Here is a 26,238-nt window from a genome sequence, read left to right as displayed (position 1 = left end):
CACTGTCCACTATCAGAAGATGGAATACTGGGCTAGATGGACCTTTGGTCTGACCCAGTATGGCCGTTCTTATGTTCTTATTACTCCTGGGGGGATTCTGAGTGACTGCACGCCCGCAGAAAACGCACATTCCCCCCCTCACCCTCCCCCCCGCGCAGAATTCCTGTGCTTCCCTGCAGAAAACTGTAGGGAAGGTGGGGGTGGGGTGATCCCCTCCAAACAGAGGTGAGGCATGGAGGGGCACATGGGTTTACATGCCACTGCCGCCCCCTCCCCCCCCGAGTCCCATTGCCCCTGCACCCGGAACCCCGCAATGAGCCCCTGTGCATCCAGATTTCCCACTGAGATGCCCTCCCTCAGATTGCCCCACACAGAAACATCTCACCCCACACCTGGATCTCCACACACTAAGCCCCTCCACACTTGGATTCTGCTGGGCTGAGCCTGCCTGCCCATACCTGGTACACCTGGCACAGAGTGGTAGGGCCCCAGGGTGTTTCTGGGGCAGGCCCAGTCCTTGCACTGGGTCAGGCACAGCCTCACTACTGAGTCCCTGTACTGGGGGAGGTAGGGGTTTCAGTGCAGTCAGTGGCCTGTGCTCCCCACTGACATTCTGGAGCCACATTTATTTATTGACAAATAAAATTTGTAGAATTTTAAAATATTGTGCACATAATTTTTAATATTTTTGGTGCAGAATTCCTTCAGGAGTATCTTATGCATATTTTAATGAGAGCAAGGCTGTCCAAGAAAACGTAATTGAAAGATAGTTATGACACATTCTTGAAGATAAGCAATCTAAAGTTGATCAATTTTTGCTTTTGTGATTTTTTTATTTTTATTTTTATTTTTTTTTTAAAGGACTCTGAAATTTTTGGGGAGAACACACACACTGTGTATGTGTGTATATATATATGTGTGTGTGTGTGTGGGTATATTTATTTTATATATAAAATAAAAATTTTGTAAAAATTTTTCAGGGCATTGAAAAATACATCATTGAGGACACAGAAGAGGCAAGATTAAACCATAGTAAATATCCCAGATCTCTGAACATAATTGAAGGGCCCCTGATGAATGGCATGAAAGTTGTTGGCGATCTTTTTGGTGCTGGAAAGATGTTTCTGCCTCAGGTAAAGAAGGGAATAACCCCGTCTCTTGTATTTCCACAAGTTTAGCCTAGCCTCTCTATCATCTCTCCAGTTGTTGCTTATAATAAGTGTCCATAAATGGTTCTATTCCAGCTTCCCTTTCCAAAGGAAATGGAATGTTTGAATTCTAAAAACGTAGGTGTAGCTATGAAGATGTTGTTGTTTTTGGTTCTTTCATTGCACATGACCCTTCTTTGTAGGTGGGGGGTTTTGTTGGGTTTTCTGTTTTGTTTCTTCCCTTTCTTTTCAATTCCCTGTCTTTTTTCCAAACCTTTTTTTCCATGCTGCTTGGTGGGCACCTCTTTGACCATTGCATTGTAATTTCATCTTTAGTGGACTTTACTTAAGGGCCTGATCCTGAAAAGAGCTGAGCTCCTTCAACTCACATTGACCTATTTATGTTTGGTGGTTACTAAGCACCTGTCAGGATTGGGCCCCACAGCCCTGCTCCTACAGTGAGCTCCATGCAGGCACATCCCCATTGAAGTCAGTGGGGCTCCGCATGGAGCAGGGGTTGGACAGCATGGAGCTCACTGCAAGATTGGGATCTGTGTTTGCAAATGTGTATTTTGGTTTGCAGGTTTTCTGTGACTGGTTAGAAAAACAGGCTGTTTGAAGGGCTGTAGTTTCTCTGTGTCTGACACACTTTTCCTCCATTTGTCAATTCAGGTGATAAAGTCTGCTCGAGTTATGAAGAAGGCAGTTGGCCACCTCATTCCCTACATGGAAAAGGAAAGAGAGGAAAACAGAGCTAAATCCGGCAGCATCGAAGAAGAGGCAAGTTGTGCTCCCTTGCGCTGTAACTCTTTAAAACTAGCTTTCACTGAAGTCACTGAAGCTGGGCTATTGATCTGTATGAGTTGTTTGATTTTAAAAACCTGAAATCTGGGCCAGGCACACGGAGGTGTGTGAACCTAGGCCTGGTTCCAAGTGGATCTTGTATGAATTAGGGCTAGGAGTGCAAATCACATGGCATGCTCAGGCTCCGCATGGCTGTGACCTGAAGCCAAACGCCAGAACGTCTGTGGTTGGGTCTGAAATGTCGTATATTTTTTTAGTTTGAACTCAAAGTTTGTGGAATAAACGCTGGTAAACTGAAACTGACAAATCCCATATGGCTTTAGCAATTATCAGGGCCCTGGATGTGATGTCATATCTAAATTCTGCAGCAAGATCTGTTTTCTGCAGTTTGTCAGCAGCAGATGTTGTGGCAAATGGAAATTTCTGTAGCCGCATAATGTAAAAGAATTTAAAAAAATAAGGGAGAAACACAGAGAAATGGTAAATATAAAATTTGTAAGTTTTCTTGGGCTTTTCCTTAGATGAATACTTTTCAATGGATTTATAGTTTTGTGCTGCAGACATCAAGGCCTCTTGATATAGAATTTATTTTCCATTTGCTATTGATTCTTTACGTGGTTATGCCTTTCATGAAATAATGGTTAAATATTTTTTTAAAATGCTGAAAAGAAGAACTTGAATAGAAAAATTCTGTATAATCTAATGGGAGAGAGAGAACATGTCTTTTCTCTTTCTCCTCCTTTAGCCATCTCTTATGGATTTTTCTCTCTTCTGACCGAGAATGATTTTGCAGACTTTTCTTCCCTTCCCCTCCATTCCCAGCAGCAACATATTCTTTGCTTCTGCTGCTCTCTGTTCCGAGCCAACTCCTGTCTATTTTAAGTTGTGTGCACTCTAGTATTCCTCTTTAGGGTGACTGCCTGTATCTGATCCTGATTTCAAGGGGTCTTGGATTGGGCCCCACGTGAGCTTTGAGGCTTCTGTGGCATGTGATGAACTCTGCTATGTCACCAAAGAGGGAGGCAGACAAAGTTTGAGGGATTTTAAAAATAAGCAGGAGCTGACTGTATGTAGATTGCTGCTCTGATGGGGAATGTGGGAAAAGGATGAGCAGACCCTCCTGCAGCTTCTGCTGGATGAGGGTTATAGAGCCTTCCCCTGGAAATATTGCTCCTGGAGATAGCTGTTGAGCAGCAGGAGAATGCCTTGCAGCCTCCATCTGAAAGCACCTTTGCACACTTGACAGACTTTTCACTTTTTCATGGTTACTTCCAGGACCGTTTCAGTCACTGAGCTGCAGGGATGGTGAAGCCCTACCTATTGCATGAGAGGACAAAAGGTCTGCAACCAGGGCCAGTGCAAGGCTATTTCACGCCCTAGGCAAAACTTCCACCTTGCGCCCCGCCTCTGGCCCGGGGAGCCAGGGCCGCCCTAGCTATTTTGGTGCCCTCCGCAGCCCCTCCGCGGGGGGGGCTGTGGGGCCCCAGGCCTCCGCGGGGGGGCTGTGTGGGGCCCCGCCGCAGGCCTCCACAGGAGGGGGGGGCTGGCCACTTCCTGTGGGAAGTGGAGTGACCCGGCCCAAGCCTGCTCCGCTCCCCTGGCTCTCAGCCACACTGCCGGCGAGTGCAGGGGGGCGGTTCCCCCCTCCCCCAAGCCTGGGAGCCAGTGGAGCGGAGCAGGCTGGGGCCGGATCACTCCACTTACTATGTGGTGAGTGCAGAGTCAGGCCTGGCTGCAATCTTCAGGGGAGTGGGGGCGGGGCTGGGGCAGACCAGGGGTGGGAAGAGGTGGGGTTGGGGTGGAGCCATGAGGAAGAGCTGGGGAGCCCCCCCGCAGCAGCTCCCCGCCCTGTGGTGCCCCCCCTCTGTCTGGGGCGCCCCCCCGCGGCAGCTTCCCATCCCACATCCACCCGGGGAGCCCCCCCGCGGCAGCTCCCCGCTCTGCCCTGCGGCGCCCCCCCTGCGGCAGCTCCCCACCCCAGCTCACCTCCGCTCCGCCTTCTCCCCTGAGCATGCTGGTGCCGCTCCAGTTCTCCCGCCTCCCAGGCTTGCGGCACCAATCAGCTGTTTGGCACATCAAGACTGGGAGGGGAGGAGAATTAGAGCGGGGGCGGCTCGGGGAGAAGGCGGAGCGGAAGTGAGCTGGGGCGAGAAGCGGTTCCCCTGCACGCCGCCCCTCCCGTTACTTGCTGCGGGCAGCCCTCCCTGCGCTCCCCTGCCCCAGCTCACCTCCACTCCACCGCCTCCCCTGAGCGCTCTTTTTGGCGCCCTCAACCACTTGGTGCCTGAGGCTGCCACCTAGTTCGCCTAGTGGTTGCACCGGCCCTGTCTGCAACCACAGCCAGTAGCAGAACAAAAAGAGCAATTTGGGCGCTCCACCTTATTTACAGCAATTGAAATGGCCATGTTTAAATAGAATACATCTAAAATAAAGTACTTGTCTAGTATAGATTTTATTTTTTTCTTTCCCCTTAATTTCATTATTTCCTTAGAGCTTTCATCTCTGGTTAAGTCTGTTGTGGTTACTAGGTCATCATACTTTTATATAGTTCCTCCCCCCTTGATTAAATAGATTTTAAAATTTATTTTAATGTATTCCAACAGCATACGCTCTGCAAAATTCATCACTGTAGTTCCTCTAAGATGTTTCCTAGCGAACCATCATTAGGTGTGGTGTTCTCAAGTTCCCCCTCTCCTAAAAGAGAAGTATTGTTAAGATATTAGGAGATTAGCCATTTCAGTAAACAGCAATATCCCTGAGGAGCCAAGGATTTGCAGGTGATCAGAGATGCAAGCACCTCACAAAAAGACTTATTACTGAGAGCAGCAGTTATTGCTGAAAGAACGCTTCATTAGTAGGTACGCTGAAATTTATGGAGATGCATAATGGGAAATGTTCTAGCAGGCCCAGAAAAGGCACCGGGGTCCCCAAGAAGGAGATCTGGTATCTGTTCCTGGATCTGTACAGGAGATAAGATACTCAAAATGTATATTTCTAGTTATATTTTAATATTCAACATTCTCCCCTCTGCCTGGGCTCTGCTTGATGCAGGGAAGGTGGGGAGCCATCATGGAGCCTATGACAGCTCCCTGTCCTGCACCAGCCCAGACATGGGATCATAGCAGCCTATGGACTGCTCTAAGGTATGCCACTGACATAAGGTTCTTGAGGGAGAATCACTATAGGGGAGCTCTGCTTTTGCCACACCACTGACAGTGCCCTCTGTGCCAGCATTGGGGGTGCATCTGGTGCAGGAGCTCCTTCGTCCAGATTTACGCCCTTGGTAGGTTCTGATCATCAAGGGGAATTCTCTGCTGGCCATTGATGTCCAGAATCTGGCCAATTTGTGTAGTTTGTGTCATATAAAATAGCCAGATTGGACTAGAGAGTCTGGACCGTTATTATTGATTTGTAGAAGATTCTAACTCTTTTGGTGTGTGTGAAACTTTACTCCTCAATCCCTTTCCATCCATAATTCACTTCCCTTTCAATACAACATTCAAAATAGATCAAAATTATCCTCGAGGCCCAAACATGCACTTGGTTCTGAGCAGTCGTGCTCCGTTGTTCTAATTATTTTATCTAATTAAACTATAATATTAGTGCAATTGTTATTTTTTTTAGAGCAGAGGTACTACACAAGTTCAAGTCTATGTAACACTAACGAAATAGGGTTCAGCTCTAAAACAGTTGACCAGTTAAATCAGTCTCAGAAATCAGTTACTTTTCAGTTAATAATTGTCATTAATATTGATTTGTGTAGCAGTAGCACCTAGGAGCCCCACTCGTGGACTAGGACCCCATTATGCTAGGTGCTGTACAAACAAATCGAGCCTTCCTCACAGTTATAAATACTGAGATGTTTGTTCATCTTGCAGGACCCTTACCATGGCACAATAGTGCTAGCTACTGTAAAAGGAGACGTACATGATATTGGCAAGAATATCGTGGGAGTGGTACTAGGCTGCAACAATTTCAGGTAATGAGCTTAGCTGTTTATGTCCTTGTTTTCTTTACAGTATAATATTCTCTTCTAAATTACAATTAAATATTTAATACTAAAATTTGTTGTGTTAGAAGAAACTAGAGTAGGGCAAAAAGCAAGGGGCAGGATTGCTAGTCCTATGAGTTAAAAACAACAGCAACTAAACCCACAAGATTTTAGAAGAAAAATAAATGTTGGGTTACTTTTATGTGCCATCTTGCTTTTGAACCTTTAAGGTCCTTTTTTTTCAACTTTTCTTCACAGCCACAAGCCCTTGAAACTTGAAAGATTTTGTGAATGTTTTTAATTTTTTTTTTTTATTCAAGCTGAGAGGCTCACCTAAGCACTGAGGCCCCGCCATCAAAATCCAGGGGAAGTACCCTCATGAAAAACCCAGCTTCCTGCCATCAGCTGCAGGGAAGAGGGAAAAGCGAGGGTTTAAGCCAGGGTACTGTCCCAGGATCCCGCTTGGGGCCTCTATTTTATATCAGCCTCTGGCTAATAGGCATCTTATAAATCTGAAGTTCTTCCCTTTTCTAGCTGCTGGAAAGAAGATGAAACTTTTTTGTTGTTGTCCCTTATCCAGAACATCTTGGCTGTTGCAAAGGGTGTGGAGATTAGGAGCAAGCAGAGTACTTGGATACTTGGCTCCTCCCTGACCCTTTGTTTGGCTTCTTTTCCCCATGAAGAACTCCATTGTCTGCCAGAGCAGCATGGAACTGACATGATTCTTGTTGGTTTCGCTGCTGCCCACATGGTTGTGAATAGCAGCTTGTGGAACTGACCAGAAGCTTGTCAGCTTTGCTCCACTGCTGCTTTGCACAGTTATGAGCAGTAGCAGAGGTACTTGAGCTACCTGTGCAGATTTAGAAAGGTGACACTGTATTGGTTCACTGTAAGAGTGTTTGGAAAGTTATTTGCACAATCATAAGGAATAGAAAGTTAATTTTCTTGTAAAGGAAAGCATAAGTTCTACATAAGTTTGTGGTACAAGTTGCCTCAATTGCCCAAAGGAAGTGGATTTTTTGAGCCCTGATGTTAGTTTTTTGTATTTGTGTTTTATTCTGTGCCTCTCTTCGTGCCCCCTTCCCACTTAAAATTTACCACCTTAATGTTTTACCATCAGTAACTTATTGCTTACTACTTTTTAAAAGCCTTCACCACATTAGTATTTGAACAAAATTTCAACAAAATTGAACAGAAAAATGGAAGAATGAGTGATGTTAAATACTATCAAAATCATAGTTTAAAATACATCTATTAGCCACCAAAATTGTTATATGAAAACATCACTGCTTTCCATACTACTTGTGTTTAGTTTTATTCATATCTGTTCCCTCTCCATCCCTGTTTAATACATAAATAAAAATACCATGCACATTTTTTAAATAGTCGTACTGTGCAGTTTCTCAGTCCCCTCCTCTCCCTGATACTTTATCATCTGAAATCCCTTCAGAAGCTGAAAGTCCTCCAGGGTCAAAAGTATTTCCAAAAATAATAAATCTGCAAAAATGGATCCACCCCTTTGCCTTCAGATTTCTGTTTTCTTCCTCTATGATAGAATGCTGCAGTACTGGGCCAGTGGTTTATAATGAAGTGTTTTGACCTTCATTCAAAAATGCTCTGTTCTTCTTCAAGTGCTTGTTCATATCAATTCCAGTTAGGGGTGTGTGCGCGCCGCGTGCACGGATATCGGAACTTTTTCCCTAGCAGCTACCCGTCGGGCCGGCTGTGGAGCCCCCTGGAGTGGTGCCAATATGGCGCTCTATATATGACCCTGCTGGCCTGACACCCCCCCCCCCCCTTCAGTTCCTTCTTACCGCCAGTGACCGTTGTTGGAACAGTGGTCTCTTGCTCGCAAGTGCTCCACTTCTCCCTAGCTGCTCTACTTATCTACTGTGTATAGTTACCCTATTGTTAGTTATCTTTAGTGTTAAGTATAGTGTTAAATATAGTTGTTATCTCTTGAAGGGGTTTCCCCTTCAACGAGTGCCCTACGGGGCTACAGGGCATGCCGACTCAGGGCTTCAAACCTTGCAGTTCCTGCAGCAAGCCCATGCCCATGGGCGACCCCCACGACTCCTGCCTATGGTGTCTGGGAGAGGCCCATCAAGCAGATAAGTGCAGGATTTGCAAAGCATTTAAACCTCGCACTAGAAAGGAAAGAGACATTAGACTTAAACAACTCCTCGTGGAGTCTGCCCTTCGTCCGCCTCAAGACCCAGCCCCGAGCGCCTCGGTGCGGAGCGCCCCCCTGGCGGTGCCAGTTATGATGCAGAAAAGGGACTTGGCACGCCCTTCTAGGGCCCAGCGATATCCCGTGGCCCATAAGTACTCTCCCCGGCACCGTTCCCACTCCCCGGCCACCCGTAAGAAGCAGGCCACAGAGAAGCCTCCACAAAGGCCTGAGGTGGCAGTCGCACCCCCGGCAGGGCATGGTGTGGACCAGGGACATAAGGCCGACACGCTTTCCAGTAGGCCTCGTCCCGCATGGGCCCCCGCTCCCCAGGGGAGCCCCGCACCGCCGGACTCCCCACAGTTGCAGGTGGAGGAGGTCACACTGCCCTCCACGCCTGACACCTTTGAGGCCACCAGAGGCCTCATTGAGATGATGGCGCTCAAGTCCCCGGTCTCGAGGCCTACACCAGCTTGAGCCCCGGCTCCGTCAAGAGGCAAACTGGTGTTCTTTGGGCCGCCTGCTCCCAGACCAGCACCACCATGCTGCTCTGAGTCCTGGCACCGCACCCATGCTCTGCGCCGGTCTGACTCGCAGCACTGGTCTCGCAACCCCGATCCTCGGAGCTGCTCCCGCTCGAGGTGGTCATCAGCTAGCAGGTCGTGGTCCCACTCGAGGTCCAGGTCAAGGTCTGAGACCTTGCGGCACCGCTCAAACCGGCACAGCTCCGCACAGCAGCACTGGTCCCCATTGCAGCACCGTACCTCTCCACACCACCACCGCTCTCCATCGTGGCACCGCTCTCCATCGTGGCACCGCTCTCCATTGTGGCACCATTCCCCAACACGGCACTGTTCATGGTCACACTCCTGTGGCTGATCTCCACTGAGGCGAGGCCCAGCCTCTAAGCACCGGTCGACCTCCTGGTACCGTTCCCCACAATGGCACTGCCGGTCACCGTCCGGATCCCGCCACCCCGTATGACACCCATCCCGCTCTTTGGGGGACGTGGAAATCCCCCTGGCACAGCGCACTGCCCCTCTTCGGCCATCCCGCTCCCAGTCACCCTCCCTCAGGTCAGTTAGGGCATCAGAGGTACGCCGATCAGGCCCGGGCAGTATCGAACGGGACACCTCAGCACCCTACTGGCAGTTCTGGACCCCCTGGGTGTACCACCAAGCCCAGGGCGCTCCTTCAGGCATCCCGCCACCTTCACGCTCTGGGTCACGTATTCCCGAGGCAACCATCAGTCGTCGTCCTCCGGACCCCACTCAATCGTGGGACCCAGCCCCATCCTCGGTGGAGGCTACACCCGATGCCTGGGAGGAACCAGATCCAGTGGACCAAGGAGTGGTTTCGGACCCAATCTTGCCGGTCGCCACCTCCTCGTCCTCTCCTGATGAGGCGGTGGTGGGTACATCTACATCTGGCCCTCCACCCATGGACTATCGGGCCTTACAGGAACTCCTGCGGCGAGTGGCATTAAATATGAACCTCCAGGTGGAGGAGGTCGTAGAAGAGGAGGACCCAGTGGCAAACATTCTGACACCAAAAGGGCCCTCTAGGGTGGCACTGCCCGTTATAAAGACTATCTAGTCGAATGCCAAAACAATCTGGCAAAGTCCGGCCTCAATTCCTCCCATGGCCAAAGGGGCTGAAAGAAAGTACTTTGTCCCCACTAAGGGGTACGAATACCTTTTTACCCATCCCTCCCCATGCTCCCTTGTGCTGGTTGCGGAAAATGAAAAGGAAAGGCAGGGTCAGCAAGGGCCTGCCCCTAAATAAAGGGACGTGAAACGTCTGGATCTCTTTGGGAGGAAAGTTTATTCTACTGGCGGCCTCTCCCTACAGATCACTAATCAGCTCGCAATCCTTAGCAGATACAGTCAACTCCTGGTCTGCTATCCAAAAGTTTAAGGAGCTCCTCCCATCTGATTCTCAGCAGAAGCTGGGAGCCATTGCTGAGGAGGGCAGACTAGTGGCCCGAGCTGCCCTTCAAGGCTCCCTAGACGCCGTGGATGCGGCGACACGTACACTGGCATCCAGCGTTCCCATGTGGTGTAACACCTGGCTTCAGTTCTCGGGTCTTCCGCCGGAAGTTCAGCAAACTATTCAAGACCTCCAGTTCGATGGTCAGGGGCTCTTTGCTGAACAGACCAACTCTAGGTTGCATAGCTTGAAAGATTCAAGAAACACAATCAAGTCTCTCAGCATGCACACTAGACCCGGGCAGGACTTCTCCCGCAGGAGAAATAGATACACCAGGCGCAGACCATCGCGTCCTCCCTCCGGGCAGGGCCAGGGACAGTCTAAAGCTCCTCCAAGTCCTAAGCACCCATTTTGAAGATGCACACGAGGACGGATTACCAGTCCATACCCCGGCCAGTTATCCTCCCTTTTTGAACCGTCTATCCCGCTTCTACCGTGCATGGTCCCTTATTACATCGGACCGGTGGGTCCTCCGCACGGTAGAGGCAGGCTATTCTATCCATTTCTGCTTCTCCCCGCCTGCCCTCCCCCCTTGTCCGTCCCTCTTCAGGGACCCCCTCACAAGCAACTCCTTATTCAGGAGGTCCAGTCCCTCCTCGCCCTAGGAGCTATGGAGAAGGTACCTCGAGATTTCAGGGGCAAGGAGTTCTACTCACGCTACTTCCTCGTTCCCAAGGCAAAGGGAGGTCTATGACCCATCCTGAACCTAAGGGAACTCAACAAACATATCGTCAACTCAAAGTTCTGCATGGTCTCATTGAGCACGATCATTCCGTCCCTGGATTTGGGAGACTGGTATGCCGCCCTCAATATGAAGGACACTTATTTTCATGTTTCAATCAACCCATCTCTCAGACGTTTTCTCCGTTTCATAGTAAACAAGGCGCATTATCAGTTCAGGCTCTCCCGTTCGGCCTGTGCACAGCCCCCCGCATCTTCACCAAATGCATGGCAGTCGTGGCAGCCTTCCTTCGTCACCACCATGTGCATGTCTACTCGTACCTAGACGACTGGCTCATACGAGGTTGATCTCGCCAGCAGGTAGAATCGCAAGTACAATTGGTCAGAGACACGTTCGATCACTTGGGCATTATTCTGAATGTCAGCAAGTCTGTTCTCCCCCCAACACAAACAATAGTTCATCAGGGCAGTCTTGGATGCAAACTGGGCGAGAGCGTTCCTCCCAGAGGCCCGTTGTCTAGCCCTCGCGCAGGTAATCACCGGCCTTTGCAACTTTCCCATCACCACGGCGAGACAGTGCCTCAAGCTGCTGGGTCACATAGCGTCCTGCACCTATGTGGTGCAACATGCCAGGTTGCGACCCAGGCCCCTGCAGGCGTGGCTCGCGTCTGCATATCGCCCGAGCCACAACAGTCTGAACATGGTGCTGACCGTGCCAGACATATCCTCGATTCACTACACTGGTGGCTGGACCCTCATACAGTAAGCACTGGGGTACCATTCCATTCCCCCCAGCCCACTCTCACATCGGTGACAAATGCGTTGGCGCTCGGCTGGGGAGCGCATCTCGGAAGCATGACGACTCAAGGCCTGTGGCAAGTAGAGGAGAATAGCCCTACATATCAACATCAAGGAGCTCAGGGCAATCCACCTTGCGTGCCTGTCACCCTTGCAGGGCCACTGTATAGCGGTGCTGATGGACAATACCACGGCCATGTTTTATATAAACAAGCAAGGCGGAGCTAGGTTGTCTCCTCTCTGCCAGGAAGCCCTCCTACTGTGGGAATTTTGTCTAGCCCACTCCATCCTTCTCCAAGCCTCATACCTTCCAGGCATTCAGAACGTACTGGCAGACAGCTTGAGCAGATGGTTCGGCCGGATGTCATCCACTCCATCTTCCACAGCTGTGGGTTTCCCCGAATCGACCTGTTTGCCATGCGAGCCAACAGGAAGTGCCCAACCTTTTGCTCTTTCCAGGGTCACAGTCAGGGCTCGATTACAGACGCCTTCCTGATTCCATGGTCCGGTCAACTACTGTACGCCTTCCCGTCATTTCCTCTCATCCACAAGGTGCTTCTCATGGTCCACAGGGACAAGGTGGACGTCCTCCTGGAGGCTCCAGCTTGGCCTCGCCAGTGCTGGTACCCCACCCTCATGGACCTGTCGATCCGGTCCCCAATCCACTTACCTCACACACCCAATCTCATCTTGCGGCTATCTCAACTTTTCACCTGGGCGTTTCCGGGCGGTCAGTGTTTGCACACCCTATAGTGAGTCGTTTCCTAAAATGGCTGGAAAAGATCCATCCTCCGACTAAACCCCCAGTCCCCCCCCGGGACCTTAATTTAGTTCTGTCACGTCTCATGGGTCCTCCTTTTGAACTGCTAGCCTCTTGCTCGCTTCTCTACCTCTCCTGGAAGGTTGCCTTCCTAGTGGCCATCAATTTGGCTCGTTGCGTTTCGGTGCTACGGGCCCTCACGTGCGAGCTCCGTATACCATCTTTCATAAGGACAAGGTACAGCTCAGGCCTCACCCAGCCTTCCTACCAAAAGTCATCTCCCGCTTCCACGTCAGCCAGGATGTTTTCCTACCGGTCTTCTATCCAAAGCTGCACGCCACCCTCCGGGAGCAGCGGCTGCATTTGCTGGACGTTAGAAGGGCGCTTGCCTTCTACGTAGACCAAACGAAGCCGTTCCAAAAAACAACCCAACTATTCGCCGTCCTAGCGGAACGGATGAAAGGTTCGCCGGTCTCCTCCCAGCAGATATCCTTCTGGATCACAGCATGTATTCGTGCTTGCTATGACTTAGCGAAGGTCCCTCCGCCTATCGTCACGGCGCACTCCACGAGGGCTCAGGCCTCATCAGCAGCCTTCCTGGCACACATCCCCCTCCAAGACATCTGCAGGGCTGCCACATGGAGTTTGGTGCACACCTTTAAGTCGCACTACACCATCGTTCACCAGTCACGTGATGATGCCGCCTTCGGCAGGGCAATTCTCCAGTCTGTAATACCTTGACTCTGACCTCACCTTCGAGGTAAGGCTTGGGAGTCACCTAACTGGAATTGATATGAGCAAGCACTTGAAGAAAAAATGGTTACTCACCTTTTTGTAACTGTTGTTCTTCGAGATGTGTTGCTCATATCTATTCCATTCCCCCCCACCTTCCCCTCTCTCGGAGTAGTTGGCAAGAAGGAACTGAAGGGGGGGTCGGGCCAGCAGGGTCATATATAGAGCGCCATATCGGCGCCACTCCAGGGGGCTTCACAGCCGGCCCGATGGGTAGCTGCTAGGGAAAAAGTTCCGACATCCGTGCACGCGGCGCGCTCACACCTAACTGGAATAGATATGAGCAACACATCTCGAAGAACAACAGTTACAAACAGGTGAGTAACTGTTTTTTTTGTTAACTTTAAGAAGTCTTGTACCATTACGTTTCTTTTCACAGAGTTATCGATTTAGGAGTTATGACTCCGTGTGATAAGATATTGAGAGCTGCTATTGAAAACAAAGCAGGTACAGAGATTTCATTTGTACTTTTCAACTGTTTGATTTTAAACACGTTTGAATTATATTGCTGATGAGGCATACTTTGAAAGTTTGAGAAACTTATGAACAGCATGGCAATGCAAAGACTTTAGCATAGATAAGTCAGAATTTAAGTACTTATCTTTTTTTATTGTTATTGCTACTTGTGTTTGGTATTTACTTGACACCTTTTATCCAGGGATTTCAAAACACTTGGCAAAATAATACCCGTGTGAAATGGTAAATCCTATTATACCCGTTTCACAGATGGATAAACTGAGGCTTGGAGAGGTTAAGTGATTTGTCCAAGGTGTCACAAGTCAGAAAAAGAGTTAGGAATAGAACTCTTGGCCTCTAGAACCATTCTGAACTTGTAAACCAGTGCATGTTAAAACCAGAATTCATCTTTCTAGGACAATAAAGAACTTGTCTGGACGAAGTCCCAGTTGCTATCAAATTATGTGTTGTGGCTTGGAGAATGGGAACTATGCAGGAATACAGATGGGGAGGTTTGAAAGGACCAGTATGGTAGATGAGAGTCCCCAAGGGCTGTGTGTATAGTAATCCAACTCCTTATGCCTGTCCTCTCATGGCTGGGCATGGTGTAGCAGGTTCTGTCACCTCTAAAGCCCCTGACCAATGGCCACTTTGGCTTGGTGGTGGTCTCTTTTCCTGGAACTCAGCCCTCCGCCCAGGTCATGATTTAAATCCACCCCTTCTGTGGTAACAAGAAGTCCAGCAAACCGAAGTCCAAAACCTTGTATCAGGTCCTCAGTCCCAACTCTGGGCCCTCTAGTCCTCATGTTTTTCTCTCAGGGGTTTGTTGCACCTTCTCCAGTGACTGGTAGGGGAACCTAGGCCCTCCCGCTCCTCTGGGTTCCAGCACAGGGCCCTGTAGCGAGCAGGCAAGGTCTGTCTATTCAAATCCAATCCTGCTACCTCTCTGGGCTTCTTCCAGCCATAGCCTTTTACGAGGCCTTATTCCCACACTCTTCTCTAAGGGCCAAGGATTTGCAGGATTTTCCTCTGGAATCCCCCAATCAAATTCCAAAGTAAAAGTACAAAGGAAAACCCAACTTCTGCCTTCTTTGGGCTTGTTCATTCATCCCTCTCTGGTGTTCTGTTATGTTCCTCAGCTGAGCACTTGCCAGGGCTTTCTTCCTGGAAGTACAGATTCTGCACTTTTATCAGGGCTCACCACTGGAGCCTGCTTCGCCCTGGTGGCTGCTCCATGTGTCTCCTGGCCTCTTGACAGACGATCCCAGGGCCAAATCTCCCCTTGGTCTCTCTCCTCACAACCGCTCTAGTCCCAGAGAGTTCCTTCCTCTCCTCCCTGCAGTGCCTTTCTGCTCCAGATGTTCTGCCTTTAAACTATACCCTCTCCGCTGGGACTCCTCTTTCACTGAGCCTGCTCCACACTCCAGGTGCAGCCAGGTAGCATAACTGGCCTCTCAGGCCCACATTAACTCTTTCAGAGTGTGTGCGCGGTACACACCCCATCACAGCCTTATTTAAATTTTGAGACTGTGGTACCTTGACCAGAATTTTAAGAAGTGGTTTCTGCCATCTGGTTCTTCCATCTTGGATGCCTAACATAAGACACCTTAGGCCTCAAGGTGGGTTGGGAGGTGCCACTGGTGGGCCCCTCCCAACTCCAGCTGGAGTCAATAGGAGCTGCACATGCTCGGTACTAGGCCCAAGGTCTCCCAGGTTGGGCACCCAAAATCCTTTGTCTCTTCTGAAAATTTTGTCTCTTCCAGTTAGGTCAAAACTACCATCCAGTTCTTCTGAAATACTATCTTTTATTAATAACGGCTGTGTTTTTACAGTACACTTTCTCTCTTTGGTGTCTGAAGCACAAAGCTGATTTTATAAAGTTTAGCTACAGATGAAAAATTGTATTAGGTAACACTTCTTTCCTAAGTAGATTTTTTTTTTTTTTACCCATCTTTGTTTAATCTGTAATAGATATAATTGGCCTGTCTGGTCTCATCACGCCTTCTTTGGATGAAATGATTTTTGTTGCCAAGGAAATGGAGAGATTAGAGATCAAGATTCCTTTGTTGATTGGAGGAGCAACTACATCTAAGTAAGTAAGATATTTTGAGGGAGAAGAGTGCAAATATTAGATTTTTTTTTTTTACAATACATAGAAGGGTAACTCTCTTCTCCCTGCCATGTACTGCTGCTGTTATAATTTTCATCTCGAGGCTCCCAAAACACTTTTACCACCATGGATCAGATCCCCACCCTCACAACACCCTCATGCAAGAGGCTGAGCAATTTGGCTCTGATCCAGCAAAGCACTTCTCAGTGTACTTAACTTTAATCATATCATGATTATGCCATCATCATCGTCATGGCATGTCCCAAGGATGCTATGTCCCTTTGCAGATCGATCACCATGCAGATTCGCCTTTAGCTAGACTTTAAGCATATGATGATTCCACTGACTTCAGTGGGCCTACTGACATGCTTAAAGTTTAAGCATATGTTTAAGTGTTTTGGTGGATCAGGATCAGTGTGTGCAGCACCTTGAGGATTGAACCCAGGGTCCCATTGAAGCAGGCTAAGGGAGACACATTCTGGCCACTTGCCCACATGCCGCTAAATATCGAATTTGGTAGTCTCAGTTTTGGGACTGTGATCTCATTCTCTCGCATACATTAAAATGAAATAGTGTTATTGTTATGATTTTCTAAAGAACAATATTGACAGTTAGTTGACATCTAATATGAACCTTCTGAACATATTTAAGCAGGTGACAACTCTGGAGATTGCAGAAGTCAGTTCTTGACCCTGTCGAAGTGTTAGCATCGCTTCTTTCTTTACCAGCAGCTTGTGCATATTCTGATCAGTGCTCTGTGGTTCCATGAATCCTGGACCAGCTGGCCTTGACAAAATGGTTCAGTAACATTACAGGGACTGACTAGATTAAGAAGACGTCTACTGTCACAGCAATCCACCCTGCATTGTGATGTAAACTTTAAAATAACCTTTAAACCTATGAAATAACCTTTTTACTTGCATGGATCTCATTCATTCCCTATAATGTTGAGATTTCAAATACTGATACTTTCAGCAAAGCAATTTTGTCCTAATTAGTGGAGTGCTACCTGCTTCCAACCCTAAATGTTAGTCATTTGTTGGGTCCCAATGCTTCGTCATTTTGAAACAGCCTTGCACAGTTCATTCATATGAAGACAAAGTAAACTACAAGCATATAAGCTTCATCTCAGATTTTGGAGAGTAATAACTTACATGTGTGCATTTTACTATACAGTAGGGGTTCTCAAACTGGGGGTTGTGACCCCTCAGGGGGTCGCAAGGTTATTATGTGAGGGATTGTGAACTGTCAGCCTCCATCCCCAAACTCCGCTTTGCCTCTAGCATTTATAATCGTATTAAATATAAAAAAATGTGTTTTTTAATTTATAAGGGGCGGTCACACTCAGTCTTGCTGTGTGAAAGGGGTCACCAATACAAAAGTTTGAGAATCATTGTTATACAGTGTAGTTTTGTGTATATGCATATATACAAGTGTGCAGACCCAGAATACAATGCATGTAAAATGTATTTGGACTTTTAAATCAAAGACACTTGCTTCATCACAGATTTTGGAGAATGAGGCATTTTCTTTATTACTCTTCAAAGTAAAATAACACATATTTACTTTTACATTCAGACAAATACACTTCAAAGACTGTTTCTGAAAAGCCATCTGCACTCATCCTCTGTAGTCCAAGTTGCATCCATTCTAGTTCCTTTCCATAGATGAATGTCAATATTACAAACACCGTCATTGCTTGGATATGGGGAAAATAAGTTTGGCTGAGGGAGGAGGAGATGCACAAATCTACAAACAGGATGTACATAGTTGGGTGTCTTTATTTTGAGAAGCACATACTTCCATTATTACTAAAATGTCTCTTAGTAATTTCAGACATAGACATAATGGCAATGTATTACACTTGATGATTTTATGAAAGATAATTTAAAAAAATCAAAAAGATGCACTCACACTATATAATCGTGCCACGTATCTGTCCATTCAGATTTTTTCCCACCTTTGCATATTAAAATGAAGGTTGGAAGAGGTTTGGACCTTAAGCAGATATTATATCTTGTTGACTGAACCCCCAAATATGTTATCAAAAGAAACAAAAGAAAGATCCAAAAGAGGTAGCTTTCACAATTATACTGCAGAGTTATCCATAATACATACGACCTCACCCGCCTTGTGTCCAACTGGGACCAACACTGCTACAACATCACTGCATATAAAGATTAATATGAGAACGCAGTGGAAAATGTTACTTTATTTCCCTCCTTATGGGCTATATTTTTACATTGCATTGTTAAATGCACAACTCAAGACTTCAGCACACAAAATTGATGGTGCAAAAATGTGGAATTATTTTCACTTCATTTACACTTCTGAAATAATTCTAAGGTCGTAGATGCTTAAATTCTGTCTCTTTTTTTTTTTTTTAAGTTTAGAAATTAAACATTGAGTACAAGTTTAAAGTACATATAAGCACCTAAATAGATGGCCAGGCCTATCTAGTTAATTTTTATTCTTTCTTATATGGCCCCCATTACTGTAGTATCTGAGTGCCTCACGGTCTTTATTCTCAAAACACCTCTGTGACCTAGGGAAGTGGTGTTATCCCCATTTTACAGATGGGGAGCTGAGGCACAGATTGAGAAGTGACTTTCCCAGGGTGACACAAGAAGTTAGTGGCATAGCAAGGATTTGAACCCAGTCCAAGGCCAGTGCCCAAACCATGGACCCATCCTTCTGCCCTTTGCTCTCCTGTTTTGGTGTGTAATAAATTTTGCATATCTACATGTTACAATTATGTGTGTGTAATCCATTTTTAATTACTGCATTACTGGACACATCTGTCAAAACTAAGTACCACAGGTAGTCGAGTGTGCAATTCGGCGGTGCTGGAAGCAAGAAATTAAGGCTGTTGGAAGCCCTAGAGCAGCTGAGAAGATGGTCATTGCAAAGAACATTTTAGAGTCTCTAACTTAATAATTGTGGTCAAAATCTAACTCTGGCGCAAGGGGGCGCACCACTCTTGGAAACTGATGCAGCAAATTCTGTAATGACATAAATGGTGGTGTAAAGTTACATGGTGGGTGTAAGTTGGTCAGAAAAATGCTCTTTTGGCATTTGTTTGATGTGCAAAGTGAGTGTAACTTACATGGATGGCAAAGGACAGAATGAGATGAGGCTACAAGAAAATTTCCTGAGTTTCATTCCTGTAACTCGCCCCTTGACGTGTAAGTGATACTTGGTTTGCACGCCCATGAAATGCCTCATCAATTCCACGTACGCTACTTTCACCAAATCCATTTCTTGACCAACTTACTACAACTTCGAGTGATTGCTCATGTGCATTCCACAATAGGTGTGCGTGCTCGCCACGTGCACCGGTGCCGGAAGTCTTTCCCCCAACAGTACCCGTAGGGGAGTGCCCCCTGGAGTGGCGTCGCTATGGCGCAGTATAAGGGGTGCTGCAAGCTTCCCCCACCCTCAGTTCCTTTTTGCCGCCAGTGAAGGTGCGTCGGAACTGCTCTGCTCTAGCTTTGCTGTAGCTTCCCTCTTGGACTCTGTTAGTTCATAGTTAGTAGTACCTGTAGTTCAAAGTAGTTTAGTTTAGAGTTAGTTTAGAGCGCCCAGGTCGGGTCATGCCCGGTGCCCTGGGCTTAAAGTCGTGTGACACTTGCAAGCGGCCGATGCCCGTGAGTAATCCGCATGCAGACTGTTTACGCTGTGTGGGGGAAACGCATCTCAGCGATCGCTGCAAGATTTGCAGATCCTTCAAACCTAGGACCAAGAAGGAGTGGGATATTCGGCTCTGAGCCATTTTGATGGAGTCGGCCCTGACCCCGACACGGTTGCACCGTTCCAAGTCGGCACCCTGGCATCAGTGCACAGCGACCCTTCAGTGCCTTCCACCGGCCGACACCACTCCCCATCTACGGGACACTCCAAGAAGGCAAAAAAGAGGTCTTCTCCGCCGAGACACTGGAGCAAGACCGGGGCAGAGACTAGACCTAGGTTGGGCAGCTCTCGGTCCCCATCAGCCTCCCAGCCTTCGACTCAAGATGAGTGGAGTAGCCCGGCCCACTCCGTGCCAACCTTGCCGGACGTTCAGGTACCCTCCACACTGGAGGCCCTACAGGTGGCCCGGGATGTTATATCTCTGCCGGTACTGGGGGCACCGGCGCCGTCGGCTCCCCGGTCCAGAGGAAAGCCACCGCTTGGATCCCTGCAGTTGCTGCCTGGATGGTATCGTTCACAGTCTAGGGAACGTTCTCGACACCGTTCACCGCTCAGCAACCGCCCCGTGTGCAGTCTGCGCCGGTCCCCATCAACCCCCACCAGGGTCTGGCTGGGTACCGACTGGCAGGGGTTCCAGGCACCGCTCCGCTCGAGGGACCATAGACCTCGCGAGGAGAGCATGCCCCATCGAGACGAAGACAGACAGCACTGGAGGTCCTTGTCTCCGAGAGCCTACCGTAGCCCTTCGCGGTACGGACATCGACGCCATTCCCGTTCTTCGTATTGCTCGAGGTTCCCGCCAAGGCACCGCTTCAGCAGCCCCAGACGTCGATTGCCGGCACCTTGCTGTCGCGGATCCGCCCGTCGAAGCCGGTCACGGAGCAGCTGCTACCGGCGGTACTCCGGCTCCACACCAGGGTCACGGACTTGTGGTAGCACCGTTCCCGACGCCACCGGTCCCCCCGGTCCCAGGATAGCGGCAGATCGTATGCCAGCCCAGCCTCCCTTCACAGTCGTTAGTCGATGGGCCAGGCTAGTCAGGCTGAACAGCCTGCTCCACCGGTGCCACCGCAGGTGCAGTGGCACCGAGCTCCTTGGCCAGCACCGTGGTACCAGTGGGTCCCGTGGCCCCCTACACAGCCCCCCGTGGTGGCTCGTTCAGTGGCCAGAGCCTCGGAGAGACCGTTGGCCTCCCTCTCTCAGCCTCCCAGGAAGGAGTTGATGGAGGCTTCATCCCTGGTTCCGTGCCCGGAGGGGTACCAAGTGGGTCCACATGGGTCAGGACATCTTCCTGCCGGTGCTCTGTCCCAAACCCCACGCATCCAGTGAGGAGTGCCACCTCCACATGCTGGATGTGAGACAGGCTCTGGCTTTTTACTTGGAACGTACAAAACCGTTCAGGAAGTCTTCGCAGCTGTTCATCGCCTTGGCCGAACGCATAAGGGGTCAGCCGATCTCCACTCAGTGGCTCACCAACTGGATCACCTCATGTATTCGTACCTGTTACGACCTGGCGGAAGTCCCCCTGCCACTGATTGTGAGGGCACACTTGACTAGGGCGCAAGCCTCGTCGGCTGCATTTCTGGCCCATGGTCCCCATCCAGGACATCTGTAGGGCTGCTATGTGGTCATTGGTTCACACGTTCACCTCGCATTATGCGATCGTCTCCCAGACCAAGGAGGGCACCGGGTTCGGCAGGCCTGTACTCCGTCCCGAGTGTCTGTGAACTCCTACCCACCTCCAACAGATATAGCTTGGAATCACCTATAGTGGAATGCACATGAGCAATCACTCGAAGAAGAAAAGATAGTTACCTTTTCCGTAACTAGTGTTCTTCAAGATGTGTTGCTCATGTCTATTCCACATCCCGCCCTCCTTCCCCTCTGTCGGAGTTGTCTAGCAAGAAGGAACTGAGGGTGGGGGGAGCACGCAGCGCCCCTTATACCGTACCATAGTGGCGTCATTCCAGGGGTTGCTAGGGGCGCTCCTCTACGAGTACTGCTGGGGGAAAGACTTCCAGCAACAGTGCACATGGCAAGCACGCACACCTATTGTGGAATGGACATGAGCAACACATCTTGAAGAACACCAGTTACCTTTTCTGTAACTACCTTATCAAGTTGTAGCGGGATTTGATAAGATAGCAAATTGAGCAAGCAAGATATTGCTTGCTAGTGGAGTCACACATGTTTTCACACCATTTGTCAGGATGAATTTCTGAAAAGACCAACTACGTAGAATACACTGGGCTAGGATGTGATTTGGCACTCCATCCCTATTCAGCAAAGTGCTTTAGTGCATGCCCAAGATCAGTGGGACTCAGATGTGTGCTCCAGTGCTTTGCTGAGTAGCGATGGACTTAAATGCTGTGCTGAATTTTGGGTGTGTGAGAGAGAGAGAGAGAGCGAGAGAGACCATGTCTCCCCCTAGTGACTGGTCCTTGCAAGGACCTTGCAACTTACAAAGTTCCTCCTTCAGTTCAAGTGAGTGGGTGCTTGTACTCTTGGGTCAAAAGTCTGTGTTAGTGGAACTCTGTTAAAGGACAAGAGGCCTACTTAAACAGAAGTACTTGTAAGATGTACAGAAGGAACTATAATTTTTTTTCTGGTGGGTTTAGCCTTGAACGTCAACCTCACGGGGTATTATGAGGCTTGATTAATTGGTGAGCACAATTCTGTTCTGTGTTACAACCTTTTAAAAGTCAGTGAGGTTACATGTAGGGTAAGCTGGCACAGAATTTGGCCCAATATTTGTAAAGAATTTTGATACCCTTGGAAGGAGCATATACATATAAATTATATCTGTGCTTATTGATCAATTTACAGCAGATGAATGGATTAATGTCATCTTCTGTTCTAGTTGTAAATTTAGGATTTCGTTGTCTGCCAAAAGAAATCTTGGCTTTTTAAAATCTTTATAAAAAGCACAAGCTTGACAGTGTCTCAGTGCATCATGGTTTTGAAAAGCCTTGTACCTTGGCAACACTTACTTTTGTTCTGTTTTCCCATTTCAGAACACATACAGCTGTGAAAATTGCCCCACGGTACAGCGCACCGGTCATTCATGTCCTTGATGCATCCAAGAGTGTGGTGGTTGTAAGTTCTGGATCACGGTTCTCCCCCCTCAAACAGACACACCCCACCCCACCCCTTCCTGTAGTGCTGTATATTTTATAAGAAGTGGCCTCATCCTGCAAGTTCACTGTGGGTAAAAGCCACCCTGTGCATGGGGCTAGATCAAGGCCTATGCACCAGTGAAATCCCACTGAAGCCTATTTTGAGAGCTTAAGTGGGAATAAAGTTTTGCCTAAGTCTTGAGCCGGCCCTTAGCAAAGGGTGCATGTGCAGAACACTCATTCAGATCCCTTTGCTTAGCTTTTAACTCTTAAGAATGTCACCAATAAGCCTCTTCCTGCTTTTTAAAAGCTAACTCCTACAGACAAGGCCTGCCTGGTAGTACTCATCATGACACTGTCACCAAAAGGAGGAAACCCGTGGTCAGGGATACCCCCTGGTTTCTAGGCTGGGTTGAGTTCATTGCCAAGCTGGGGAGTGCTCAAAGTGTGTCAGCAAATGAAGCAGTGCTTGAGGTTTTTGTCTTGCCAGTATCCTTTGCAGGCCAGTTCATGAGCTGGACATCAGGCAACTTCCCCTTGGAAGTAACATTCCACATGATCAGGGTGTGGCCAATATATAGATGAAATGGAGGATTACAAAATTATTCTTTAGGAACTCACCGGTTTATCAGTTGGAATCATCTCTTGCATTGAGAGCTGGCCCCATGCTGATCCAAAGTAAGATTTGTTCCCTAGACCCAGCACTGCAGTACATTGTTGAAGCTGGTCGTCTCCTTAAGGCATATTGTTTTAATCCATATCAAATGCCTACTGTATAAAATTGCCAGTATAATATCTACATAAATAAGCACAAGGAAATGCAAATGTGATGAAAAATAAATATCTGCAACTCCCCCCCACTGTCTCTATATCAGGTTTGTATGCTGTTGTTATGCTGCTTTTGAATGCTTAAAGCAGTCATGGACAAAATTAAATATTTTAAGAACATACAAATATCATAGTGCCACTATACAAGTCCATGGCATGCCCATACCTGGAATACCATGTGCTGTTTTGGTGACCCCATCTCAAAGAAGATACATTAGAATTGGAAGAAATACAGAGAAGGGCAACAAAAATGGTTATTGTTATGGAACAGCTTCTATATGAGGACAGATTAAAAAGACTGGCACTGTTCAGCTTGGAGAAGAGATGACTGGAGCGTGGGGGATATGGTAGAGGTCTATACAATTGTGAATTTTGTGGAGAAAGTGAATAGGGAATTATTATTTACTCCTTCACATAACACATGAACCAGGGGTCACCCAACGAAATTAATAGGCAGCAGGTTTAAAACTAACATAAGGAAGTATTTCTTTGCACAATGCGATCAACCTGTGGAACCCATTGGTAGGGGATGATGTGAAGGCCAAAAGTATAATTGGTTAAAACAAGAATTAGATAAGTTCATGGAGGATAGGTCCATCAGTGACTATTAGCCAGGGTGGTCAGGGTCACAACCCTATTCTGGACACAGAAAAAGCCCTGGGACTCTGTCCATGAAGGAAGAGGTTTACCTAGAGGAGTTGTGGGGACGAAAACCGGTGGAAGGCAGAGCAGGAAGAAACAGAGGGGAAAAAGCAGTGAGTGGGTGTCTGTAAGCTTCTGACTGCTAGAATCTGTGTCTGGACGACAGGGGATGGATCATTTGATAAATTGCTCTGTTCTGTTCATTCCCTCTGAACCATCTGGCACTGTCCACTGTTAGAAGACAGGCTACTGGGTTAAGTGGACCATTGGTCTGACTGAGTATGGCCGTTCTTATGTTCTCATGTAGATTGCAACATGAATAATAGAAATCTCAATTTCCATGCTTTTGCTTGTAAATATGTTATCCTGGGGTTGGCTTATGCTTTTTTCAAACTTTGATTCTTCACATTGAGTAATTTCTTGTGGGAAACACCTACAGTACTGTATCTTATAGATATGCCCCCTTGACTCCATAAAAATATCATTTTCATACTCCACACTGGATGCCTAAAAGCAAAGTATATGTTAACTTTATGGACTCTGGTTTTTCAGTAAGCCAGAAGTTTGAAGAAGCTTTGAGGATTTCAAATTTTAAGTCATAGTTTTAACATGAACTCTAGAAGATGAGATTGTTTTAAGTGATGAGTTTTTCCTAAAATGTTCTTTCATTAAAGACAGCATGCTTTAAATTTTAAAGGAAAGTAAAGACTTAAAGTACTGCCATTGAAAATGACTAATGGTGGAGAAGACAGTTGCTCAAAGGACCTAATAATCCGCTCCAGGGGTAAAGGAGATAAAAAACCTTGAGGATGTGGAGAAAAAAGGAGTGTCGTCTTCACTCCATCATCATTTCTCTTCCATATCCTCCCAACCTCAGGCAAACTTCTCTGTAGGCCTCAGGATCTACATTTGGGAAGGGGCTCTGTGGGGGAGGGATAGCTCAGTGGTTTGAGCATTGGCCTGCTAAACCCAGGGTTGTGAGTTCAATCCTTGAGGGGGCCACTTAGGGATCTGGGGCAAAATCAAAATTGGTCCTGCTAGTGAAGGCAGGGGGCTGGACTCGATGACCTTTCAAGGTCCCTTCCAGTTCTAGGAGATGGGATATCTCCATTAATTTTTTTTTTTTTTTTTTTTAAATGCTGGAAGAAACAGAGGACAGCTGTGCTCTGTGGTGTCATTTCTCCTGCCTCTTACCTGCAGTCCCACAGAGATTTCCCCACTGGAGTTAATGCTAATGGGGGTCTGCATTTTCTTACTGGATTCGCTCTTCTGAAACACCCTCAGGTGGGACATTCCCAGGGGAAGCAGCTGCTGGCATGAAAGATAAACCCTGTGCCTCTGCAATGCTTTTATGTGTATGTCCCTGGACTAAAGCAGATCCAATGAGACATAGGGTTTCTGTGCATCAAACTCCCTGCCCATTCTGTGGGAAGAAAATGCTTGTTATGGACAAAATCTGAGCAACATTGTGAAAAAAAGTTTTTTTTAGGATAAAGTTGAATTGCCTGAGTTTGGGGTTGCAGCCGAGAACTGAAAAAAGCTAACACAGACCCCAATCTCCTAATTACAGTTTTCTCACTTGAGATGTTCTGACGATTTCCTGATTTGAATCTGGCTGACTTGCTTCTCAATTACTATCATTGGCTAGCCCATTGTATTTAAGTGCCCGTTTCCACAACTACAGTGGCATAATGAATAATTTAAGAGACCTTGATTATAATTCAAGGCATTTTGCAGTGACAAGCTATTGAACTGGGTGAGGCTAGTTACTGATTCATTGTCTTCTGATCTGTAACTGTTATAGAAGATAGTCGTGTGGGGCTAAGACAGATGCTGGTGCATTCAAACTGCCCACCAAGGGAGTTATGGGGTATGTGCTGTTCCTCAGAACAGGAAAATAGCTTATAGAAAAGAATGTGGAATCCTCTGGCTGAGCCTTGGCCTGGTTCCTGTGGCTATTTAGAATCTGTTAGTGGTCTCCTCCTCTCAGCACTTTCCTCGGCCAGGTTGAACTCTCATACCTCCGTACAGGCACTGTCTTTTTTTGGTAACATGGACAGAAAAGAACATGTCCTAATCATGTAAAGGACTCAAGGAGCCACATCCTAACTCCAGTAGATACCCAGTCAAAACATGCTTTATAACACCCACTTCTTCTTTTGGTCCTTCCTACCTCCAGCAAATTGACCCTGTATGAGGCGAGGTTCATTCACTTCTGGGGCATCCCCTTGTGGCTGGATCTGGGGATCAGCTCTCGTCTGGT

The 26,238-nt window shown here is 47.7% G+C and overlaps 1 protein-coding gene across 1 annotated transcript in view; it reads left to right on the top strand.

The window, feature by feature from the left end:
• The window catches only part of MTR (5-methyltetrahydrofolate-homocysteine methyltransferase), an 86,241-nt gene that overhangs the window by 46,536 nt on the left and 13,467 nt on the right, over window positions 1-26,238 (top strand). Inside the window, exons 20-25 of the mRNA XM_026649663.2 lie at window positions 981-1,133; window positions 1,821-1,928; window positions 5,831-5,931; window positions 13,513-13,580; window positions 15,561-15,681; window positions 22,404-22,485. Of these exons, the coding sequence (XP_026505448.1) occupies window positions 981-1,133; window positions 1,821-1,928; window positions 5,831-5,931; window positions 13,513-13,580; window positions 15,561-15,681; window positions 22,404-22,485 (633 nt within the window). The remainder of the gene's footprint in view (window positions 1-980; window positions 1,134-1,820; window positions 1,929-5,830; window positions 5,932-13,512; window positions 13,581-15,560; window positions 15,682-22,403; window positions 22,486-26,238) is intronic.

Source organism: Terrapene carolina, unplaced genomic scaffold (genome assembly GCF_002925995.2).
Source record: "Terrapene carolina triunguis isolate 2854851 unplaced genomic scaffold, T_m_triunguis-2.0 Scaffold85, whole genome shotgun sequence".
Taxonomy (NCBI): Eukaryota; Metazoa; Chordata; order Testudines; family Emydidae; genus Terrapene; species Terrapene triunguis.
Note: the sequence above shows the minus strand (reverse complement) of the source record. Positions and strands in the feature narration are given on the sequence as shown.